We start from the raw sequence: 21,029 nt of genomic DNA on the forward strand, positions 1-21,029 counted from the left end.
AATTTTCTTAATCGGATTAATAGTTTTCGAGGAAATATATTTTTTCTGGGAGACGAAATAAGCCAAAAATGTTTTTCAATTTTTTTTTAAGAAATACTTCGCGACATTCGATATCTCTGAGTATCAACAGTCTAAATGTGGGTGTGGAGTTCTACCTGTCTGGAAAATTTGAAGTCGATAGCTGCAAATTTGAGATACTTGCTACATTTCTTAATATAGCACGAATTAAACTGAACACCCTGTACCATAGTTGAAAATCTTAAATACAAAAGTTTTATCTGTGCATACGGGCTATATGAGCTTGTAAAAGAAACTTACTATTGAAGCTCAGCTTTCAAGTTATTATCAATTTAAAAATTATCAAGAATAATGGCTTATAGAATTTGATTCCATGGATCATCTTGTTCAAAAATTTTTTCGATAGAAACTGTTTTCAAGAATTCATTTTTTTCTTCAACCCTTGCAAACGCGATTTTTAATTTTTTAAAAATATTTCTCGACCCCATAGCTCCCCCAATTTCAATACGTTCCATCAGGAGACCAAATGCAAATGCAAGATTTGAAGACGATAGCTTCAACTTTGTGACACTTATCGTGATGCCCAAAAAACAGTGGAAAATCTCGAAAAAAAGGTGGATGCCAGCGTCGGATCGCGGCCATTTTTAATAGACCTAGGTGTCTCGTGAAGGGTTAAAAAGAAGACAAATCTCAATTACGTAGGTCACACTGTTCCAAAGTAATTTCGTAAAAACCAAAAGACAAGAAACGTTAAACAAAGAGATTTTTCAAATGTAACAAGTATAGAATTAAATAACCCTTTTCAAAACCTCATTTTTGGTCCTTTTTCGGCGAGACGAATACGCTACTCGTTTCAAGGTCAAAATTTTATCTCGAAGCGTATCCGATGCGACGCTCCCTATTTTACCGATAAAAACGGAAATAAGTTATTTCTGACAGCCCCCGATATCGACCCCCGCATCTCCCCTTTGCGCAGCGAGTCGAAATCTATTGTGTATTCCTCCTTTTTGGTCGGGGGAATCGACGGCTACGATGAAACTCGGCGAAGTATTATCCACTAACGATACCGAAACAAAACAAACAGTGAAAACCAGCGAGGTGTCGAAATACTAAATGACTCGTGACGACGAGTGGAGCCGAATTTTCTCTAGAGCCGTGGCGTTTTTCTTTATTTGGGTAATTTGGTACGAATAAAGAAGCGATATACGGGATTGCAAGGGGCAACTTGTCTTGTAAAATGGAATCGCAAGTATAATAATAATAATAACAGTGTGGTCAACGTTAGGGATATTGGACACTATAAGAGAAACGAAGATGGTTAAATTAGAAGAAAAAAAAAAGCTCAATTTAAAGATTAATAACGTACTTTTGAGAAAACTAAACAATCCCCAAATAATAATATTATACAGTGTATCCAAGGTTAGGATGTCCATTATGAGGTTATTAGACACCATAAGATACGAAAATGGTTAAATTAGAAAAAATATATAATAATAATAAAAATAATAATAATAATATCCAAGGTTTGGATGTCCATCATGGCTATATTGGAAACCATAAGAAATACGAATATGCTTAAATAAGAAAAAAAAAGCAAAATTTAAAGATTAATAGCGTGTACCTTTGAGAAAACTAAATAATTCCCAAATAATAATAATAATAATAATAATATGTAAGGTTAGGATGTCCATCATGGGGATATTGGAAACCATTAGAGATACGAAGATGGTTAAATTAGAAAAAAAATGCAAAATTTAAAGATTGGTAGCGTATTTTTGAGAAAATAAGCAATCCCCAAATAATAATAATAATAATAATAATAACAATAATAATAATATACAGTGTGTCCAAGGTTAGGGTGTTCATCATGGGGATATTGGAAACTATAAGAAATACGAAGATGGTTAATTACAAAAAAAAAAAATCAAAATTTAAAGATTAATAGCGTACTTTTGAGAAAACTAAACAATCCCCTAATAATAATAATATACAGTGTGTCCAAGGTTAGGATCTGCATTATAGGGATATTGGGAAACATAAGGGATACAAAGATGGTTAAATTAGAGAAAAAAATGCAAAATTTTACGATTAATAGCGTACTTTTGAGAAAACTAAACAATCCCCAAATAATAATATAATATAATAATAATAATATATATATAATATAATAATATCCAAGGTTAGGATATCCAGAATGGGGATATTGGACACCATAAGAGATACGAAAATGGTTAAATTAAAAAAAAATGCAAAATTTAAAGATTAATAGCGTACCTTTGAGAAAATCATGCAATCCCCTAATAATAATACTAATAATAATAATAATAATAATAATAATAATAATAATAATAATAATAATAATAATAACATGTTGTTAAATTTGTTACAATAATTATTAGATACTTTATAATTTAAAAAGTGTATTAGTTAATACAGGCATGGCCAACAGTTTTTTGTCACGGGCCGGATTGAAAACAAAAAATTTTTTCGCGGGCCAGGCGTAAAAAATACAAAAATTTTAATCAAAAAATGAACAAAATTATGAAAATATAAAATATAAATAATATAACAAATACCTATGTATAATAATAAAATATAAATAATGTAACAAATACCTATATATAATATATAATAATTATAAAATTAATATTATAATAAAAAGTACAAAAACAAATACATAGAAGTATATATACTCGTATATATATATATATATATATATACGAAGTGTTTTCGGAACGCGAGCATTGAAGATGCCAAGTGAGATTTTGGCGAAACGTCTGCAGGATTCCAGTCGGATGCAAGATTTGCAGGATTCCAGTCGGATGCAGGATTCCAGTCGGAGTTCAACGAGCGAACGGATGATATCCCGGAATATAGTGTCATCATATATATATATATATATATATATATATATATATATATATATATATATATATATATAATACAATACAAATAACGCAGAGCCGATGATGTAAACTGCACTGGGTGGTAGCGGGCACTAAAGCCTGAAAACAACCGGCTACTAGAGGTATTTTAAGATATTTATAACCCTAGTGGGGGGACGCGTAGGTTCGGTGGACCTTATTTCTAGTAGAAATAAGGCTTACCCCGGGCCGCGCATGCGTCTGCCAGGGTTACATCAAATGTCTGCCAGGGAAACACGAACTTCCAAGTGACCAAGTTATTACTAACAAGTTTGCTACTTACGGAAAGCATTGAATGAACTGGCGTACTGTTCAACTTCAAATACATATATTATAGAGTTTGTAGTGTGTTTACAGATAACAAATAAGCACGAAAAGTTTAATTCATATGAAAAACCAGAAATATTATTAATTTACTTGATTAATACTATATAAGTTTCAGGCAAACGTAAATATTGAAAAATTACTCGCGGGCCGCATAAATTCATTACGCGGGCCGGATGTGGCCCGCGGGCCGTATGTTGGCCATGTGTGAGTTAATACATATAAATCAAAAATAATGTAAAGCTTAACAAAGTTTTTCTTGTGTAATTATGAAAATAGTTCATATTTGAAACATCAGTTAAATATAGGCGAATTATAAGAGAGCAAGTAACCAAAAAAAAAAAAACAAAAACGTTTTTAACATCTTACTTCTTCATCAGAAGAAAGCAGATAACGTAAAAAATTCATTGTCTGGTTTGGTAGTTGTAATGTGAGCTAGAATATTATCACTTCTTCAAGACTTCCGGGGGGAATTTTTCCAATGCATTACATAATAGACATACACCGTCCTTTATGTTAATGGATTTTAATATGACAACAAAGTTTTTCTCGTCATAAAATAAAATACGGCTTAAAAGGTCTTTTCTACTCCCTTCTATAACATACCTAATTATTCACGGATCTGGCGTGTGGGATGCGTCACTTTACTAAGTAAGTTTCTTGTCCCACCTATCTGAGGCCCTTCGGATACTTCTGGGATATTACCGTCCGGGTTTGGAAGCAAACTAACAGTCGTAGAAACAGTATAGTATGCAACACGTTTGGTGTACTTTTTACAAAACTTGGATATATTCCTCCTGCCTCGGTTTTTGCTGAGTCGAAATTGCTGACGTTTCGCCAATCATCCTGTTGGCTTCTTCGGAGCTTGACTGAAACTGGCTCGTATTTTACTCTGTACTTGATTATATATTGTGATTCCCATATTGGTGACAGGTAAAGACCTGTGTCGCGGTTAAGATTGTTACGTTGTTTATAGATTTCTATAGACTCTTGGATTTTTCGTTGGTAGAAGAACTGATTACATGCAAGAATTTTAGTTTTATCGAATAAAATTTTAAACTGATTTCCAATTTAAGGGTTCAATATAATGACTCTAAAATATTTCCCTAAGAATGCAATACAAAAACTTATGTAGATAACTGAACTGCCATTGGTTGCTTTGTGGGTATTGGTGAAGTCGAAGTACGCTGGTATTCAATTGTTTTTCAAGACCCAGTGCGCCATTTTTAAGTACCATATACATTTCATTACAATTTGTTTCTTACTAAATACTAATATTTTTCAATTTTATTAGTCGCTTGCGATATCCAGAGACTATGAAGTTGAGATGGTGGTCGATGACTTAATAATCGTTGATAATAATAATAGTAATAATAATAATAATAAAAGGAACTTAAATATATGTTACATTGACTACAGCAAAGCTTTCGACTCAGTCCCTCATGATTGGCTCATGAAAGTGCTAGAAATATATAACATATGCCCCAAAGTGAGAAATGTGCTTAAACACATAATGGGTACATGGAAGTCCAACATTTTGCTAAACAATAACAGCACTGGAAAAGTAAACATCACTAGAGGTATATTTCAGGGTGACACTTTATCACCGTTGTGGTTCTGCTTGGCGATGAACCCACTGTCAACCCTTCCGAATGACTCCGGCATTGGATATAAAATCAACAATAGAGAAAGACAAAAGCTATCCGATTTGCTATATATGCACGATCTGTGCTCTACAGTGAGAGCCGAACGGGACTCCAAGCGCTGATTGAAACAGTGAGGACTTTCTCACAAGACATCTGTATGTCTTTAGTGCTGGACAAATGTGTCATTATCAAGATTAACAGAGGGGGTGTTGCAGATGCAGAGGATCCGTATCGGGATATTGATGAGTTACCACCTCATGAAGCATATAAATATTTATGGATAACTCAAAACCTACGAATTGACCACTCCCAATTGAAAAAAGTATTTACCGAAAAATACAAGAGCAGGATTACCAAAGTATTAAACACAAAATTGTCAGCCAAAATCAGGTCACAGCTATCAATTCTTGGGCTATTCCTGTACTCACGTACACTTTTGGGATATTGAAATGGTCCGAACCTTAATGAGTTAGGCAGACTAACCCGCCGTCTGATGACAAAATTCCGATGCTTGCACACAAATTCATCGGTAAAAAGGCTTTATCTTCCCAGAAAAAGCGGAGGCAGAGGTCTGGTGAACATCTATAGTCTATGCCGAACGCAAGAAATGAATCTAAGACAACGACTTCTAGACTCGCAGGACCGCTTAATACATTTGATCGCCGAGGAGGACAAAGGGTTCACGCCACTTAATTTGTAGCACCGAGAAATCACTTTTGATCTGAACACGAGACAGGAAAACCAAACTTTGTGGAGACAACAAACTCTACATGGAAAATTCCCTAGAAGTCTTTATGCAGATCACATTGATAGGGTCGCCTCGCTGGCTTGGTTGAACGCTGGATATCTATATCCCGAGACTGAAGGCTTTATTATGGCTATTCAAGACAGAGTCATGAGAACCCGCAATTATGAAAAACACTGCCTCAAACTCAACGTGGAGGGCAACTGCAGAAAATGTGGCTCAGTTGGAGAATCAATCGAACATATTGTTGCCGGAGAGCGCATATTTGAACCGTCATAACCAACTTGCTAAAATTATCCACCTCCAACTAGCCTTAATGTATGGCCTTATAAAAACATACCAACCGTATTATAAATACCAGCCCTCGGCTGTACTCGAACATGGCAGAGCTGTACTGTACTGGGATAGACCTATTACAACGAATAGAACAGTGGACTACAATAAACCCGATATCATTCTTATAGACAAAGAAAAGAAAAAAGCCCTTATAATTGATATCGCTGTTCCACTCTCCCACAATATCAGTAAAAAAAAGTAAATTTGGTGGTGGAACTGAAAAACATTTGGCAGCTCAATAAAGTGTTTATCTACCCAGCGGAGTGAACTGTCTCCAAAAACTTCTCCAAAAATTTAAAAGATATCGGACTTCCACCGAACATCGTGGAATACGGACAGAAGGCTGTCATACTACAGACATGCCACATTGTTCGTAAGATTGTGAATTGAGTGGGAGGAATTGAACTGTTTTCTCGCCAGTTCAGAGAGCCCGCAGCAAGCAAATAAGAATAAATATAATAATAATAATAATAAATATAATAATAATAATAATAATAATAAAAATAATAATAATAATAATAATAAACCTCTAAGAGAAGTGGAAAGCAAAGGAACTCCATGGCCGCTATCCGGCATCATTGATGCAACCGCATATCAAGAAAAATGCCTCCCTGAATTGGCTAAAACAAGGATACTTGTTCCCCGAAACCGAAGCATTTGTAATTGCAATACAAGACCAGGTCATTGTAACAAGAAATTATAAAAAATACATAATGAAGGAAAATATTCCAACAGACAAATGTAGAATGTGCGGAGAACAAACTGAATCGATCGACCACATAATAAGCGGATGTCGAACGCTTGCCCCAAAGGAATACACCAAACGACATGACAACATAGGCAAAGTAATACACCAAGAACTCTTGAAACTACACGATCTACCTCTGCAACATAACAGACCAGACTTGGTGTTTACCGAAAAAAAAAAACAAACATACCTACCTGGTTGACTTCTCCGTCACACTCGCCACAAACCTACAAAAAAAGCACGACGAGAAAATTAGTAAGTACTTACCTCTTGCCAATGAAATAAAAGAGATGTGGAACCAAGAAAGAGTCATTGTAGTATCAATTATTATAGGCGCAACCGGAGAAATACCACATACATTGATCGCAAACCTTAAAAAGCTCAACATTAGAGAACAGATATGCTACCAACTACAAAAAATAATTCCCATTGAAACCAGCGGAATTGTCAGACACGTACTTAACGACCCCAACAACTAAACATCTAAACATGTTCAAAATAACCTAAAACTTACCCACCTATCTTCTTGCAGCCAATGCCGAAAGAGGGAAGGAGCCACATCCAGCGATGACTGAGGAATCCATTAAATAATAATAATAATAATAATAATACACACATCCTGTCAGGATGCCCCAAACTAATCAACACAAAATATGTAGAGAAGCACAACAATGTTGCAAACATTATATACCTCGAATTGGCGAAGAAGTGCGGCATAAACCTTGAAGATAAAAAGCCATATTTCTGCCTCCAATCACCACCAGTCATCGAGAATAACAAAGCGAAGATCTACTGGGACAAAGCCATCATCACAGACAAGGAAATCAGGCATAATCGACCACACTTGACGGTTATTGATAAGGAGACAAAAACACACAACATCGACTCTAAGAAGGCGGAGGAGATCCAAAAATATGATGATCTGAAATGAGAAATTAAAGAACTGTGGCACATGCAGAGAGTGGAGGTCATGATCATATCCAGCATGGGTGTTGTACCGACGGAACTAAAAACAAACTTAATTAGACTGGGTCTAAATTGTAATACTTACCGTATAATGCAGAACGCACTCTTGGATGCAGCGAACATTGCCCGATCGGTCCTGGCGAGGAACAATTGAGGACGTAGTCTTGCGGCCCCGCTAACGAAGTCCTGATAACCTGTAAGCAGTTAAAAAATAATATTAATAATAATATTCCCGAAGCCAACCACAGTTGTATAGGGATAGTCAAAATACATAATAGGTAAAATATATAAGGTTGTTCGGAAAGTCATTTCGTTTTTTCGAAACCAACTTCACACTTAAGCCGCATAACCATTATATGTCTTGAGAGCTGATATTGCAAGGCTTGTGTGTGAAAAAGTTCTATTAATTCTACGCAGTAGTTTTTGGTTGGTGCCCTTTTAAATATGGAGAGCAATAAGCAGCATTTTCGTCATATTTTACTTTTTTACTTCAGAAAAGGTAAAAATGCTGTCCAAGCGAGAAAAAAATTGACGGATGTGTATGGAGAAGGCGTGTTAACAGTACGCCAGTGCCAGAACTGGTTTGCAAAATTTCGATCCGGCAATTTTGATGTCGAAGATGCACCACGGTCTGGAAGGCCGGTCGAAGCTGACAAAGATGCGATAAAGGCATTAGTTGATGCAAATCGGCGAATAACCACACGAGAGATCGGTGAGAGATTAAATTTGTCGAATTCGACTGTTTATGGCCATTTGAAAGGCATGGGCTTAACCTCGAAGCTCGATGTGTGGGTGCCCCATGTACTTACGGAGCGAAATTTGTGTCGTCGCGTTGACGTGTGTGATTCGCTCCTCAAACGTCAAGAAAATGATCCATTTTTGAAGCGGATTATTACTGGGGACGAAAAATGGGTTGTATACAACAATGTTAAACGCAAGAGGTCATGGAGCAGAAAAGATGAACCGGCTCAAAGCGTGTCAAAAGCCAACATTCACCAAAAAAAGGTGATGCTCTCCGTTTGGTGGGATGTCAAAGGAATCGTTTTTTTTGGGCATTTGCCGGACAATAGAACGATTAATTCAGAAGTCTATTGTCATCAACTGGACAAATTGAATGATTCACTTAAAGAGAAGAGGCCCGAATTAATCAACAGGAAGAAACTTTGGTCACTCGCCAAAAACTTTTACAGCTTGAATGGGACGTACTGCAACATCCACCATATTCTCCAGATCTGGCGCCTTCCGAATACTATTTGTTCCGGTTCCTGCAAAATTTTTTGGATGGCAAAACCTTTACCTCAAATGAAGATGTCAAAAACCACCTGAACCAGTTTTTTGCCAGCAAGGACCAAAACTTTTATGAGAGGGGAATTATGTTACTGCCAGAAAGATGGCAAAAGGTGTTGGACCAGAATGGCCAATATATAATTTAATAAAATATTTATTCATTATACGAAAACTGTCTTTCATGTTCCCCAAAAAAAACGAAATGACTTTCCGAACAACCCAATACATAGGCATATAATAAAACATTTACTCAAAAAAAATCGTCTAGACTCTAGGCTATAAAAATTTTTGGATATTTCGTCAGTGTGAGAATTTTGTACTGGGCAAAAAAACCCCTAGAAGATGTAAACTTTGTAATATGCGCAATACTCCTTAATATTCGTTTTTGAACTAAAAATACTTTATCGGCATTTACAGATGCTGCTCTCCATAAATTGATCCCATAATGTAATCGGGACTCTACGTTCCCATAGTATAAATTACGCAACTGTTGCCTAGTTGAAATCTCACGAAGATCTATAAAATTATTTAATTAATAATAATAATTAATAACTTACACTATTTAGAGTTGAAATGAGAGTATCACAATGAGACTTCCAGTTTAAATATTCATTTAAACTCAAACCTAGAAACCTCACAGTATCCCTACTTGCAATAATGTGCCTCAAGAGATATTAAAATGATCACATTAATTTTCATAATTATGATAACTTATAGTTTAGGTTTTAATCTATCGATTACCCTATAGCACTTGTCTGAGAGATCATCGTCATTTCCACACGTCACGATGAACTTGTGTCACATTGAAGTGGATCAAAGAACCCGACAAATTTGCCAGGTGCTGCCAAAATTATAATTTTAAATGTGTTTCTGTTTCTGAAATCGACATTTGGGGAAAGTGGAGCCATGAAATCATCGTCCGAGATGACTAAAACACCGTACGCCACGCCGTACGCGGAATGATCGTGGGGTCCCAAAAAGTCTACTTGACAGGCACCATGCCAGAATAGTGAGACGGTTGATATATGATGCGCATTAGAAGAATGTTGTTGTAACAATTGTAAAATTTTACATGAAGAGTTGCGTAGTGTTTTAAACATTGGCATTGACTATTGAGAGAGATTTTGAGTGCGTTCGTACGAACAATTGGTTTTTATTACAATACCATCAATAAGAGACAAGTTTTTATGGAATACAGGACAAGATATTTGAGAGAATTCAAAGAAATTCGTGCTGAAAACGTCCCCATCATATATTTAGATAAGACCTGGTTTGATAGCCATGATACAATCAAGAAAGGACGGACTGATGGCAACAGCAGAAAATTCGTTCATCGGATGCACCAGTTTCGAGGAACAAACGAATTATCATTCTACATGCGGGCTCTGAAGCTGGTCGAGTGGATAACGCTTTGCCAGCTACCATTCCGCACAAGCGGAAAAGAAGTCATTCAAAATTTTTTGCTTGAAAATGATATGTATTTTGAAAAGTCTTACACAAAGAAGCGGAAAATGATAGATAGAACTGATATGGGGACAGCTGAGACCCAGTTTAAGAAGAAACAACACCTTGCCGAAATTTAGTTCTGGGGCAATAGAATTAATTGTAAGTGAACTAGAAAAAATATCTGCTTCTGGTTGGAAAAAATGTGTTGAACATGTCATCGAAGAAGAAAATGTGCCAGAGTTAACCCATATTGTCCCAAGCATTAAAAAAATTAAAAAATACTTTTTTGCTCTGAAATTATTTGTTTTGTTGCACTTAAGAATACTTTACAAGTGTCAAAATACAAAAAAATACTGGTGCGTACACGAACCACTGGGGTAAAATATTAATTAATGTATTGGAGCCCATAAGACGTAACAACTAAAAGTAGATTGTTTTCCAAATAGAACCTGAATTGATACATACAAAAAATCGCATATTATTTCATGGTGCGTGATTGCACCACTGGTAACACTCCGTTTCATTTTTTGTGATATTTTACAAAGCATGAAGTATGTAAATGCACATTGCACTTATTACAAACGTAAATTGTGTGGCTGTGGCAGATTCTACATCTCCTTCGGGCTTTATTAGCATGAACAGTCTTGAGGTGACCTTGATTATCATAACCCACTTCATCTATGGCAGGTACAAGATTTCTTTGAGTAATTGTTTTATCAGTTTTTAAAAGTCGCAAAGCAATGTATGATTAAAAATCAACTCAATCACTTCGTCATCAAAAAACATAAAAAATAATTCAAGCGGAGTTTTTCCAGAAAGCCTATTTTTTAGTTCCTCATATGATCTAAATTCATCGGCTATAAGTGTGTGAGTGTACTCAATCTTCCATTTGACAGTAGAAGCAAGCCTGTCGTTTGCAGAAAGCATACGTCTTCTTTTGAGTTCCAGGGTTTCATCATCTGATGAGTCCCATTCAGGTTCAGTACTTGGTGAATTACAGGACTGTTGAAGGACAGCTCTATCATTCGGTGTATGTAACTCGAAAGTCCCAACTATATCAGTTGGTTCCCAAACTCTGGTAGATTTATGTTATCGTTCATATCTTCTTCGTCAGTCCAGGTATCCATGTCGGGTGGAATATAGACCGCGTCAATATGTTATTTTTAGCATAAATTTACAAGGAATGGAATGCTACATTACATAAGAATACGTAAATCCAAATAATACATACGACTTTAATTGTTATTGTCCTCATCTATCACAATCTTCATAGCCGCCTCTAATTCCTTTTGAGTCAAAGTCCTCGGAAATGCTATATTTTACGAACTGTAACGTTCACTGCACAAAGCGCAAGCTAATACTAAAGAACACGCTAATTGTTGGATGTTTATTCTACATGCGCTGACTTGTCTAGACTTGCAATAACGAAGTTTTGTTTCACAGATAAAACCAGTGGTGCATTCACGCACCAGTAAATATTTTCAAAATATAAAGCATAATCACTATAGTATTTCCAATGTATGTTTTCTGCGATGTAATCTGCATGCTATAGACTTAACAAAAATGGCAATACAAATTCAAAATATTTTTTTTTACTATTTTGGATTTACTTGAAAATGTGATACAAATTTATGTACCGGTTTGGTTAACTTTTGAAGTCATATATAACATCTTTCCATTACACATAAATTTGCACTTTCTACGGTTTTATGTCCTTTAGTAGTGGTAATAATAAAATTTCTAAACGGATGTGCAAAAATATTCTGTGGATGTGACAAAATAATTCGTAGAATAGGTGGTGCATTAACGCACCACTGGGACAAAATGAGTCTAGTGACGATAGTGGTTATTTTGTTTAGAATAACTTTGTTTTTATAAATATTGTAACATTCAACAGCTTGCAACATTAGTATGCACGAAGTGCCGAAGTACGGTTCGGGAACGTCATTGTGGAATCTATTTATTGAGGCTTACGAAGAGAAACCCAAGCGAGATAGGCCGGCGGTTAGATCTTCAAAGTTAAATTCCGGGCTATGTCGAAAAAACTGTATATAGTTTGTTGAACTCTATTGCGAATCGACTCTTCAGTTCGGTCGGTACGTCGAGGGGTCAAACTCCGAGTCATCGAATAAAGCGGCAATTAAACACAAACGAACCCACCCTCACGGGTATCGTATTCCCCCCCCTCCCCCCAAAAGTCAGGTAATACAAGCTTGCCGACGGCATTACGCAGCCACTCATCTAACATTAACACCAAAAATTACACACCGGCTTCGGGGAGGCCACTCCAAACTACTCCCCGCACCCTCAAGATATCGAGTTACACCCCCACACCACATCACCACCACCACCACCACCCCCCCTAACCCCTCGCCCCGTGTACGCATGCAAATGATTTCTTTTCGGTCTGATGCATTCCCGCCGTAATTCCGTTTACGTCCGTTGCAGGTTGCCGGCGCTGGCGTAGTGAACGTCCGTGGAGGGGATAGTCAGCTGGCACCGTCGCGACGGCGTGTCTTCCAGTCGACGTCAGGCGTCCGTTTTGATACAGCGCGTCGAGTGCGATTCCCTTTTCTCGTTCGGTTTTTTATTTACACCGCGACTTCAACGGAATGTGCTGCTGAAGGTTACACCGGTTTGCGAGTGGTGACAGTTGTGCTGTGATTTTTCGTCCCGTTTGACATGTTCTAGTGATCGGCAATCGCAACACAGTAACATGCAGGGTCGTGGTGCGCTTTTGGTTTCGCTGACTTGGCTATTGTTCGGGTGTCCGACGGAGACGATTTCCGCGTGGCAGGAGAACGTCAGACCGAAGATGTACGTCCAATTAGGTGAGTGCAATTTTTTTTTTGTTAATCCTTAATTAATTAGAGATAACGATCGGTTTTCCATCACGCACGCACGACGCCGGCTTCGCGCGTATCCTTCGACCAGAATTATAGTGCTTTTACAACCGACTCCGTCATTCACTTTGCCTTCTACTTATTACTCCAAAACAGCAACTCCTAGCAGACCCTTAGCCGTCCTAGGAATTCATCTACCTACACTAACAAGCGGGATATAAGTATGTTTTCAATCTTTTTCGCCTAGCAATTCTTAAAAGTGTACTTAAAAAAATTGGTACAAAGTAAGAATTTATTAGGTTCAATGTCACCTGTGCCGCTCCTACTAACACCTCTGATTTTTTTGGAAATTGTAAACATTTAAACAATTTGTTTAGCATGGGAAGAAAAATGTACCCGTTTTTTTTATTTGCTGAGGTAGTTCGTCTTCTAAATTGTCATTAGGTTCGACTATCATCTCCACTTCGTCTTCAAATTCTGCGTCGTTTTCCATGTCTTCTTCTAACAGGGGAACATCTGCTTCATTCCACGGTCTCCACATTTTAAAGTTTGATAAAACAGGAAGCTTCAAAAAATGTTTAATTGCGAGATTCTAATAAATATTTGGCTGTATTTTTAAAAAGACACAAAAAGAGAAGAAGAATGTTGTTAATCGACAGGCAGACCAGATAAGTTTTCAAACTTTCAAACATACCTGTAAGATATATAGAGTACTGGTACTTACCCAGTGAAAATAGCCTCGCAGGGTCAAAGTTCGAGAATCACGTACATAAATACTGGAAGGATCACATTGAAATACATCCATAATGCATAAGAACAAACTCTTAGGAATGATGCATATCACCTGAGGTTTAAAATAAACGGTTTTACCTATTCGAAAAACCCCCCAGCATCAATGCTTAATCAAATTTAAAACGCTCCGTTTACGTTTCAAATAAAGTTTCTACAAATATTCGTTACGGTCCATCTCAGGCAAACCCTATTACGGTCCTGCGATGGTCTGCGGTTGAGATACTATATTTTTGGTCGTACTAATAACAGCTTTTAATAATGACAAAAGGTAGACCGAGGCGAATGAGCCCCTATCTAAAATTGTTGCGAAAATTAAGTGAATGAATAAAGACAATGAAGAGACACTGCGATGCGAGATCCACAACTCAATTCGAAGTAATGAATGTGGAGAAACACTGGAGGAATGGGCCGAGGAAAATAATCTACATCTCGTGTTTGATGCTAAAGAAAAAGGTACTTTCCACTCAGCTGTGTGGAAAAGGGACTACAATACGGATTTATGCTTCGTGACCACTGACGGTAACAGACCACTGCCGGCTCAAAGAAGAGTTGCCGATAAATTTCCACATAGCCAGCATAGACCGGTCATGATGGACGTCGGTCTTTCCATACCTCTTATCAAATCAGTCCCTCGTCCCAGATGGAATTTCCGAACAGCCAATTCGGGGAACTATCGCAACGTGCTAGATAAAATAATTCGATTCATACCACCCCTACCAAAGAATTACAATCGATTCAAAAACGCTGTCATCGCCGTGGCCAAGAAACACTCCCCAGAGGTTTCAGAAAGGAATATATACCAGGGTGGAACGAACGCTGCCAGAGCCTCTACGACGACTTTGCCAATGGCGGTGACCCGGAGATTTCTGACGATTTGATGCATAGTTTGGATGCTGCTAGAAGGCAAAAGTGGACGGAGATGGTCGAGGAGATGAACTTCGCTCATTCAAGCCGGAAAGCATGGAGTCTTTTGCGCAAACTGGGCGGATCTACAACTAAGACAAGCAAAAACATGTCTATCACACCAAACGAGATAGCTAATAGGATCGTGGCAACATCTAGAGCTCCCCGCCAAAAAGCACATACAATAAAAATCAAGGAAGAATTAAAAACATTAAAAAGAACATCCCCGAATGAATCAAACTTCTCCAAACCATTCTCAGATAATGAGGTCACCACTGCAATTAAAGATGTAAAACTGGGCAATGCTCCTGGTTTTGACGGCATCCACCCGGAATTTCTTAGCTACGCCGGAAAAAACACAGTAAAATGGCTCCCGCAGTTCTTCTCTAACATTATGCAGACAAGGGAACTGCCGAAGGAATTCAAAAATTCTAAAATAATAGCCCTGCTGAAACCAGGAAAACCTGCTGATCAGCTAAAAAGATATAGACCAGTTGCTCTTCTCAGCTGCACGTATAAATTACTTGAGCGCCTCCTCTATAATAGAAATGGTTGCACCATTACGGGATATCTGCCTCCTGAGCAAGCAGGATTTAGACCGGGCCGCAGCTGCTGGCATTGACGTCGCACATAGAAGCGGGTTTCCAACAAAAACTAAAAACAGCCGCTGTGTTCTTGGACTTGACGTCAGCCTATGATACGGTCTGGAGGAAGGGACTGAACTACAAATTTCTGAGAGCCATACCATGCCAAACAACAGCCCGTCTAATACAAAACATGCTGAGCAATAGGTGCTTCAATGTGGTCCTCGACGACAAAATTAGCCACACCAAGATAATAAATAATGGTCTCCCGCAGGGGTCTGTCTTGGCTCCCCTTTTGTTTAATCTTTACATATCAGATTTTCCAGCCACAGAGGGGAAAAAATTCTGCTACGCGGACGACATAGCACTGGCTATTAGGCACAAATCTCTTGACGCTGCAGAAACCATTCTCAACAACGACCTTGCCAGACTACATACATATTTTAAGAATTGGAGACTAATACCAAACCCTGCCAAAACAGAAACATCAACATTTCATCTTAATAATAAAATGGCAAACGCACGAATAGAAGTGCAGCTGGGGGATGCCACTTTGAATCATAACAGGCACCCTAAGTATTTGGGAGTGACTTTGGACCGCACGCTCACCTATCGAAAACACCTGGAGAATAATGCAGCGAAGATAGCAACCCGAAATAACATAATCCAAAAATTATGTGGAGCGTTCTCCGTGGCCGAATACTGCGCTCCAGTGTGGATCAATAGCTGTCACTCCAGGCCTTGTTGACAGACAACTAAATAGCACAATGAGGCTGATATCCGGTACTATTAAGTCTACACCTACATACTGGCTGCCAGTGCTATGCAACATATTACCGGCAGAAATGCGTAGAAATGAGGCCCTTCTACGCGAATATAGAAAAATTATCCTAAACGCAGCACTACCAATTCATAAAGATCTCCCACAACTGAGACACGGAAGACTAAAGTCCAGAAAACCGTGATTATATCTGGCTGAAGCACTCCAAAATGATGGCTATGATCCCAAAGACCAATGGAAGCGCGACTGGAGTGTGAAAGCAAGTGATGTTCTTCAAAACATGGAAGGTGCGCGGACTCGTTACACCGATGGGGGAAAACAGCATCACCAGAATGTGACTGTGGAGCACCAAGACAGACCATCCAGCATATTCATAGCGAGTGTCCCTTACGCTTATACACGGGAAGCTGGCTTGACTTTATGAAGGTATCTGCATCGGCGTTGGAATGGATAACAAACCTTGACATTGAATTATAGTTTTTATCTTTTTACATTTGTGGAATTATTCATGATTGTTCTTAGATCTGTACTTGTATTATACATTGCATGTAATGCCATACGCTAAATAAAATAAATAACTCAATTCGGTAAAAAATAATTGAAGAAAGATGATTTCTTAATTTTTCAAAGGCACTTCCACAAGCTACTGCAATACTGTTTCATCATCCTGTTGCCTCTTCAGAGCTTAATTGAAACTGATGGTAAAACGTATCTTAGGGTGTACAGTGTTTAAATGACTAAGAAAATCTCGGAATGACTTTCTTTTCAATTATATTGGTGATGATTGGTGATAACTTGACCGTTACAAGAAAAATATATTCCAGACAAGCATTTTTCTATTACGATGAGAAAATTTTCTTCCAGAATCTCGGATTTTAATATATCTGAAATAATGTTGAAAGTTGCGGTAGTAGGAACTTTAGTAAATAGGGATTTTACATATAAACTAACCAGAAAATCGTTTCGGTCTAATGTAATGGTTTGTAATTGTTCAATGAAATAAGAAGAATTAAGTGCGAAACTAAATATAGAAGCTAGATATTTATTTTGGGGGAACCAACGATGCTGACAATAGGTCGAAGGGATAATCTTGGTTTGTGAATCCTAGTGAGTGCGTAGAGACTTGGAATTTTAGACTAATGAGGGGTGACAGATGTTTTCACAGATTCCGATTAAGAAGAAGCCTTAATAACAGATTTAAGTTTGCGTTCAACAGAAGACGTAAGTTGACGATAGGATCCGTCTGTACATTTTTTTCCGGATAGTTTGCATTGTGTTCAATTTAATTTTTGTATGTTAAATTTCTACTTCTTTGTTTGCTCGAATAATAGTAATTAAGTATACCAAGTTGCCTATGCGTAAGGTATAGGGTATAAAGTCGTTCTCCTGTCACGCCTCTCTCTCTTCCTGAAGCTGCAAGTGTGCGCGTACACCGGTACCACGTTTTGCTGGGTTGTGCCGACGTTACGACGTCCAGAGGTAAGTGAATGCTGCGTACACGTTTCTCTTAATTTTTCCGAAACTAAATGTTTGTTCGAAACACTTCGAGACGGATATTTAATTAAAATTGTTCTAGCAAAGAAAGTACGCGGTTTTGCGAATAATTTCGGTACTAGGTTTCTTCACACGGTTATTCGTAGTTTTTTGTGAGTGCTGTTTACTCCGTTCATTCATAAAAATAGTGTTTCAAAACAGAGCATCTAAATGCATTTATTTAAATAAAACCTTTCGTTTAATCACGTTAATCAGTTCTACTCCTCCTTCTCCTCCTAATCCTCCCTCTCCCCATACCCCCGCGCGAAGTGAAAAATCGACGTGAGTAGGTGTAGTTGCGTGCTCACTTAACGACGACACCGTGAAAAAGGAGAGAGAGAAGGAGAGTGTACCCGGAAAATAATATTCTACAGACAAAATATCCTCACACCGGAGGCAGCATAATAATGGCGAAATTGCTCATTCGTATTCTGGACAGGACCAAGAGAGTTGGAACGGGACTATAGGCGACTTACCTGGCGCTCCCCCCAACCACCCCTAGTTCGTTTGACGCATTACGGAAAACGAACTGTGTTCGGAATGCGCGTTGCATCCGTTCCGTTTTTGTCGGCATATCCGACGGGACGAACAATAAACGTCAGTAGGTATGGCGCGGGTCAGGCAGGTACATTTGAACTACTCTGGCTTCCTGACATATGCATCCATCCTATATAGTCTTACATAATAAATGGTAATAACTGTAATAATGGTATGTGTTTTTATATTCTCGTAAGCATTTTTATACGAGATATATGAATCAATTCTCTTGTATTGCGTATTTTATAATTGTAATTATATAAATAATAAATATCTATTAAATAACATTATTCGGCAGAATGGTTTGAATCTGTGCTATCACTAAGAATATAAATAATGGTTTTACGTCGTCCCACGTTTTTTCTATAATAATTTTCTACTTCAAGCACATCATTAATACATTAAATACATGGGCGGATATATTTGGGTTTATATTAATGCGCCTAACTTTGTTGAGTCAAATCGCAGTGATAAGTGGGTTATATTACTGGATTATTTTATAATATCGTATACGAAATAAGTTTTATCATACGATTTGGTTCTTAAAACTTCAACTAGTTATTTCTTGTATAAGTATCTTCAAATTGAAGATCATGCTGGCTAAAGAACTCTTGAAATACCTCTTCTTTAGCTAAAGTGCTGTCGTAACTATTGATATTCTTGTTCCTATCCATGTCGTTTCTCCATTCCGGAGGTTTGCTAACACCATGGCAATCCTGACCTTGGAAACCGCTGCTCTGAAAAGATCTGCAGAAGTCATGTTAAACCATTCTCGCAGATTCCGCAGCCAGGATATTCTTCTTCTTCCAATTGATCTTCCGCCCACAATCTTTCCCTGGATTATCAAGTGAAGTAGCTCATACTTTGGACCCCGTAATTTCACTTCTTTCAACAACTTTGTTCATTCTGACAAGCACTTCTGCGTTGGTCGTGTACTCCATCCACGATATTCTATTCATTCTTCTATAGGTCCACATCTCAAATGCCTTTATTTTTCTTTCGTACACTCTGTTAAGAGTCCAAGTTTGCAAGTCAGCATGCGTACTCTAAGATCTAGACTCAGGTCGCTGCTAGAGAGCCTTGTAGTGAATAGTTATCGAGGAATCGACGTGAGGTTGATCTCGTTAGTTAACCCCACTGTCCTCCCAAAGGCAGTTTCAGGCCTTCTGACGTTTCTAGAAGACCTGCAAATAAATTTTGCAAAATAAATAAGAACTAAAAGTTCAGATTTTCACGAAATTATATATTTTCACATGACAATTGTTTCGACAACACCGTGTCTTTATCAAACCATTTGATAAAGGCACGGTTGTCGAAACAATTGTAATGTCAAAATATATAATTTCGTGAAAATCTGAACTTTTAGTTCTTAATTATTTTGATAAATGGATTTTCATGAAGTAAATGCCACCTCAGTTCAACAAATTTTGCATTAAAAAAATATTTTTTGATATGCTATGTTAACATTTTAACGTTGACTGATGTTTTTTTAAAATTTAAATACGTATGTGCAATAGTATTATATAAATTTTACTTTTGTATTCTCAAGATGGACTACGTATTCCAGCTATTGACCTCCTACCTAATAACTTTTAAACAACGGTGTTATGAACTGTACAGAATGCTGCAAAAACTTTGGTTGATTTCTAGATAGCACGTTACGGTTTGATACCCATACTTTCTCAATAATTCAAAAGTTCTTTGTAGAACTAAGAACAGATAATTGTCACAAAGACGTAATGACCACTGCCGTTGAACAGAAACTGACCGACTTATTGAACTTATCCTAATGCTTCCAGTGTTTATCAGGCTCTTAGGTAGAACGACAAAATGAGTTTCCATCTGCATCAAAATGCTTTGTTGAGATTTTCCTATAATTTGCGTAAATTGGACCACATGCCAGACACGTTTCGTCAGTCATGTTGCCTAATCTTCTCTTTTTCCAACTGAATTTCACCTATTAAAAACCACAATAAGCTTCTTCTGCACCTTAAAATAACTGCTCACCCATCATTTAAATATAACTTTAGATCGTATGTAATGGCAGTAAGAGACCGAACATAATATACTACAGGAGTTTTTACACATGATTTTCTTTTACTTCAAGTTATATTTGTCCTTACATTAACTGCCTGCCATATTTTATTTTGTTCCTGAACAAAATAATGGTTTTTTGTTGTATTAAAATTATTGCTTAGGTAACATTTGTAGGTTGTAATACTTTAAGACTTATTAATAGCGGTTACCACTGTTGCGGTTGTATTAGAGCAAATAAGTTGGATACCGCATTTTCTTCATTTACTTAAATGTAATCTTTCCTCTGAGGTATGAAGAAAAAAAGATCATTGGTATTATTATTATTATTATTATCCAATTATTATTATCCAAATTATTATTATCCAATTCCATTATCAACAGAGAGACGTCTAGTGAGGGAGAATCCCGACCCAAGACTACCGATGGAGGTAGGAACAGCATTAATATCTTGAGCTACAATGTGCAGGGTCTCCTAAGTAAAGTCGATGTGGTTACTGAATATCTAAATTCTATTGGTTTTGACATTGTATGTTTCTGTGAACATTTTGTAAATGGTGAGGAATTGCTTAATGTTATTAA

The 21,029-nt window shown here is 37.4% G+C and overlaps 1 protein-coding gene across 2 annotated transcripts in view; it reads left to right on the forward strand.

Annotated features, from left to right (window-relative positions):
• The window catches only part of LOC132696374 (semaphorin-1A), a 785,898-nt gene that overhangs the window by 90,038 nt on the left and 674,831 nt on the right, over positions 1-21,029 (forward strand). For both annotated transcript variants that reach the window (XM_060661169.1, XM_060661178.1), the window contains exon 2: positions 12,889-13,271. In XM_060661169.1, the coding sequence (XP_060517152.1) occupies positions 13,157-13,271 (115 nt within the window). In that variant the 5' untranslated portion in view covers positions 12,889-13,156. The remainder of the gene's footprint in view (positions 1-12,888; positions 13,272-21,029) is intronic.

Source organism: Cylas formicarius, unplaced genomic scaffold (genome assembly GCF_029955315.1).
Source record: "Cylas formicarius isolate icCylForm1 unplaced genomic scaffold, icCylForm1.1 PGA_scaffold_10__41_contigs__length_53128322, whole genome shotgun sequence".
NCBI classification, from domain to species: domain Eukaryota; kingdom Metazoa; phylum Arthropoda; class Insecta; order Coleoptera; family Brentidae; genus Cylas; species Cylas formicarius.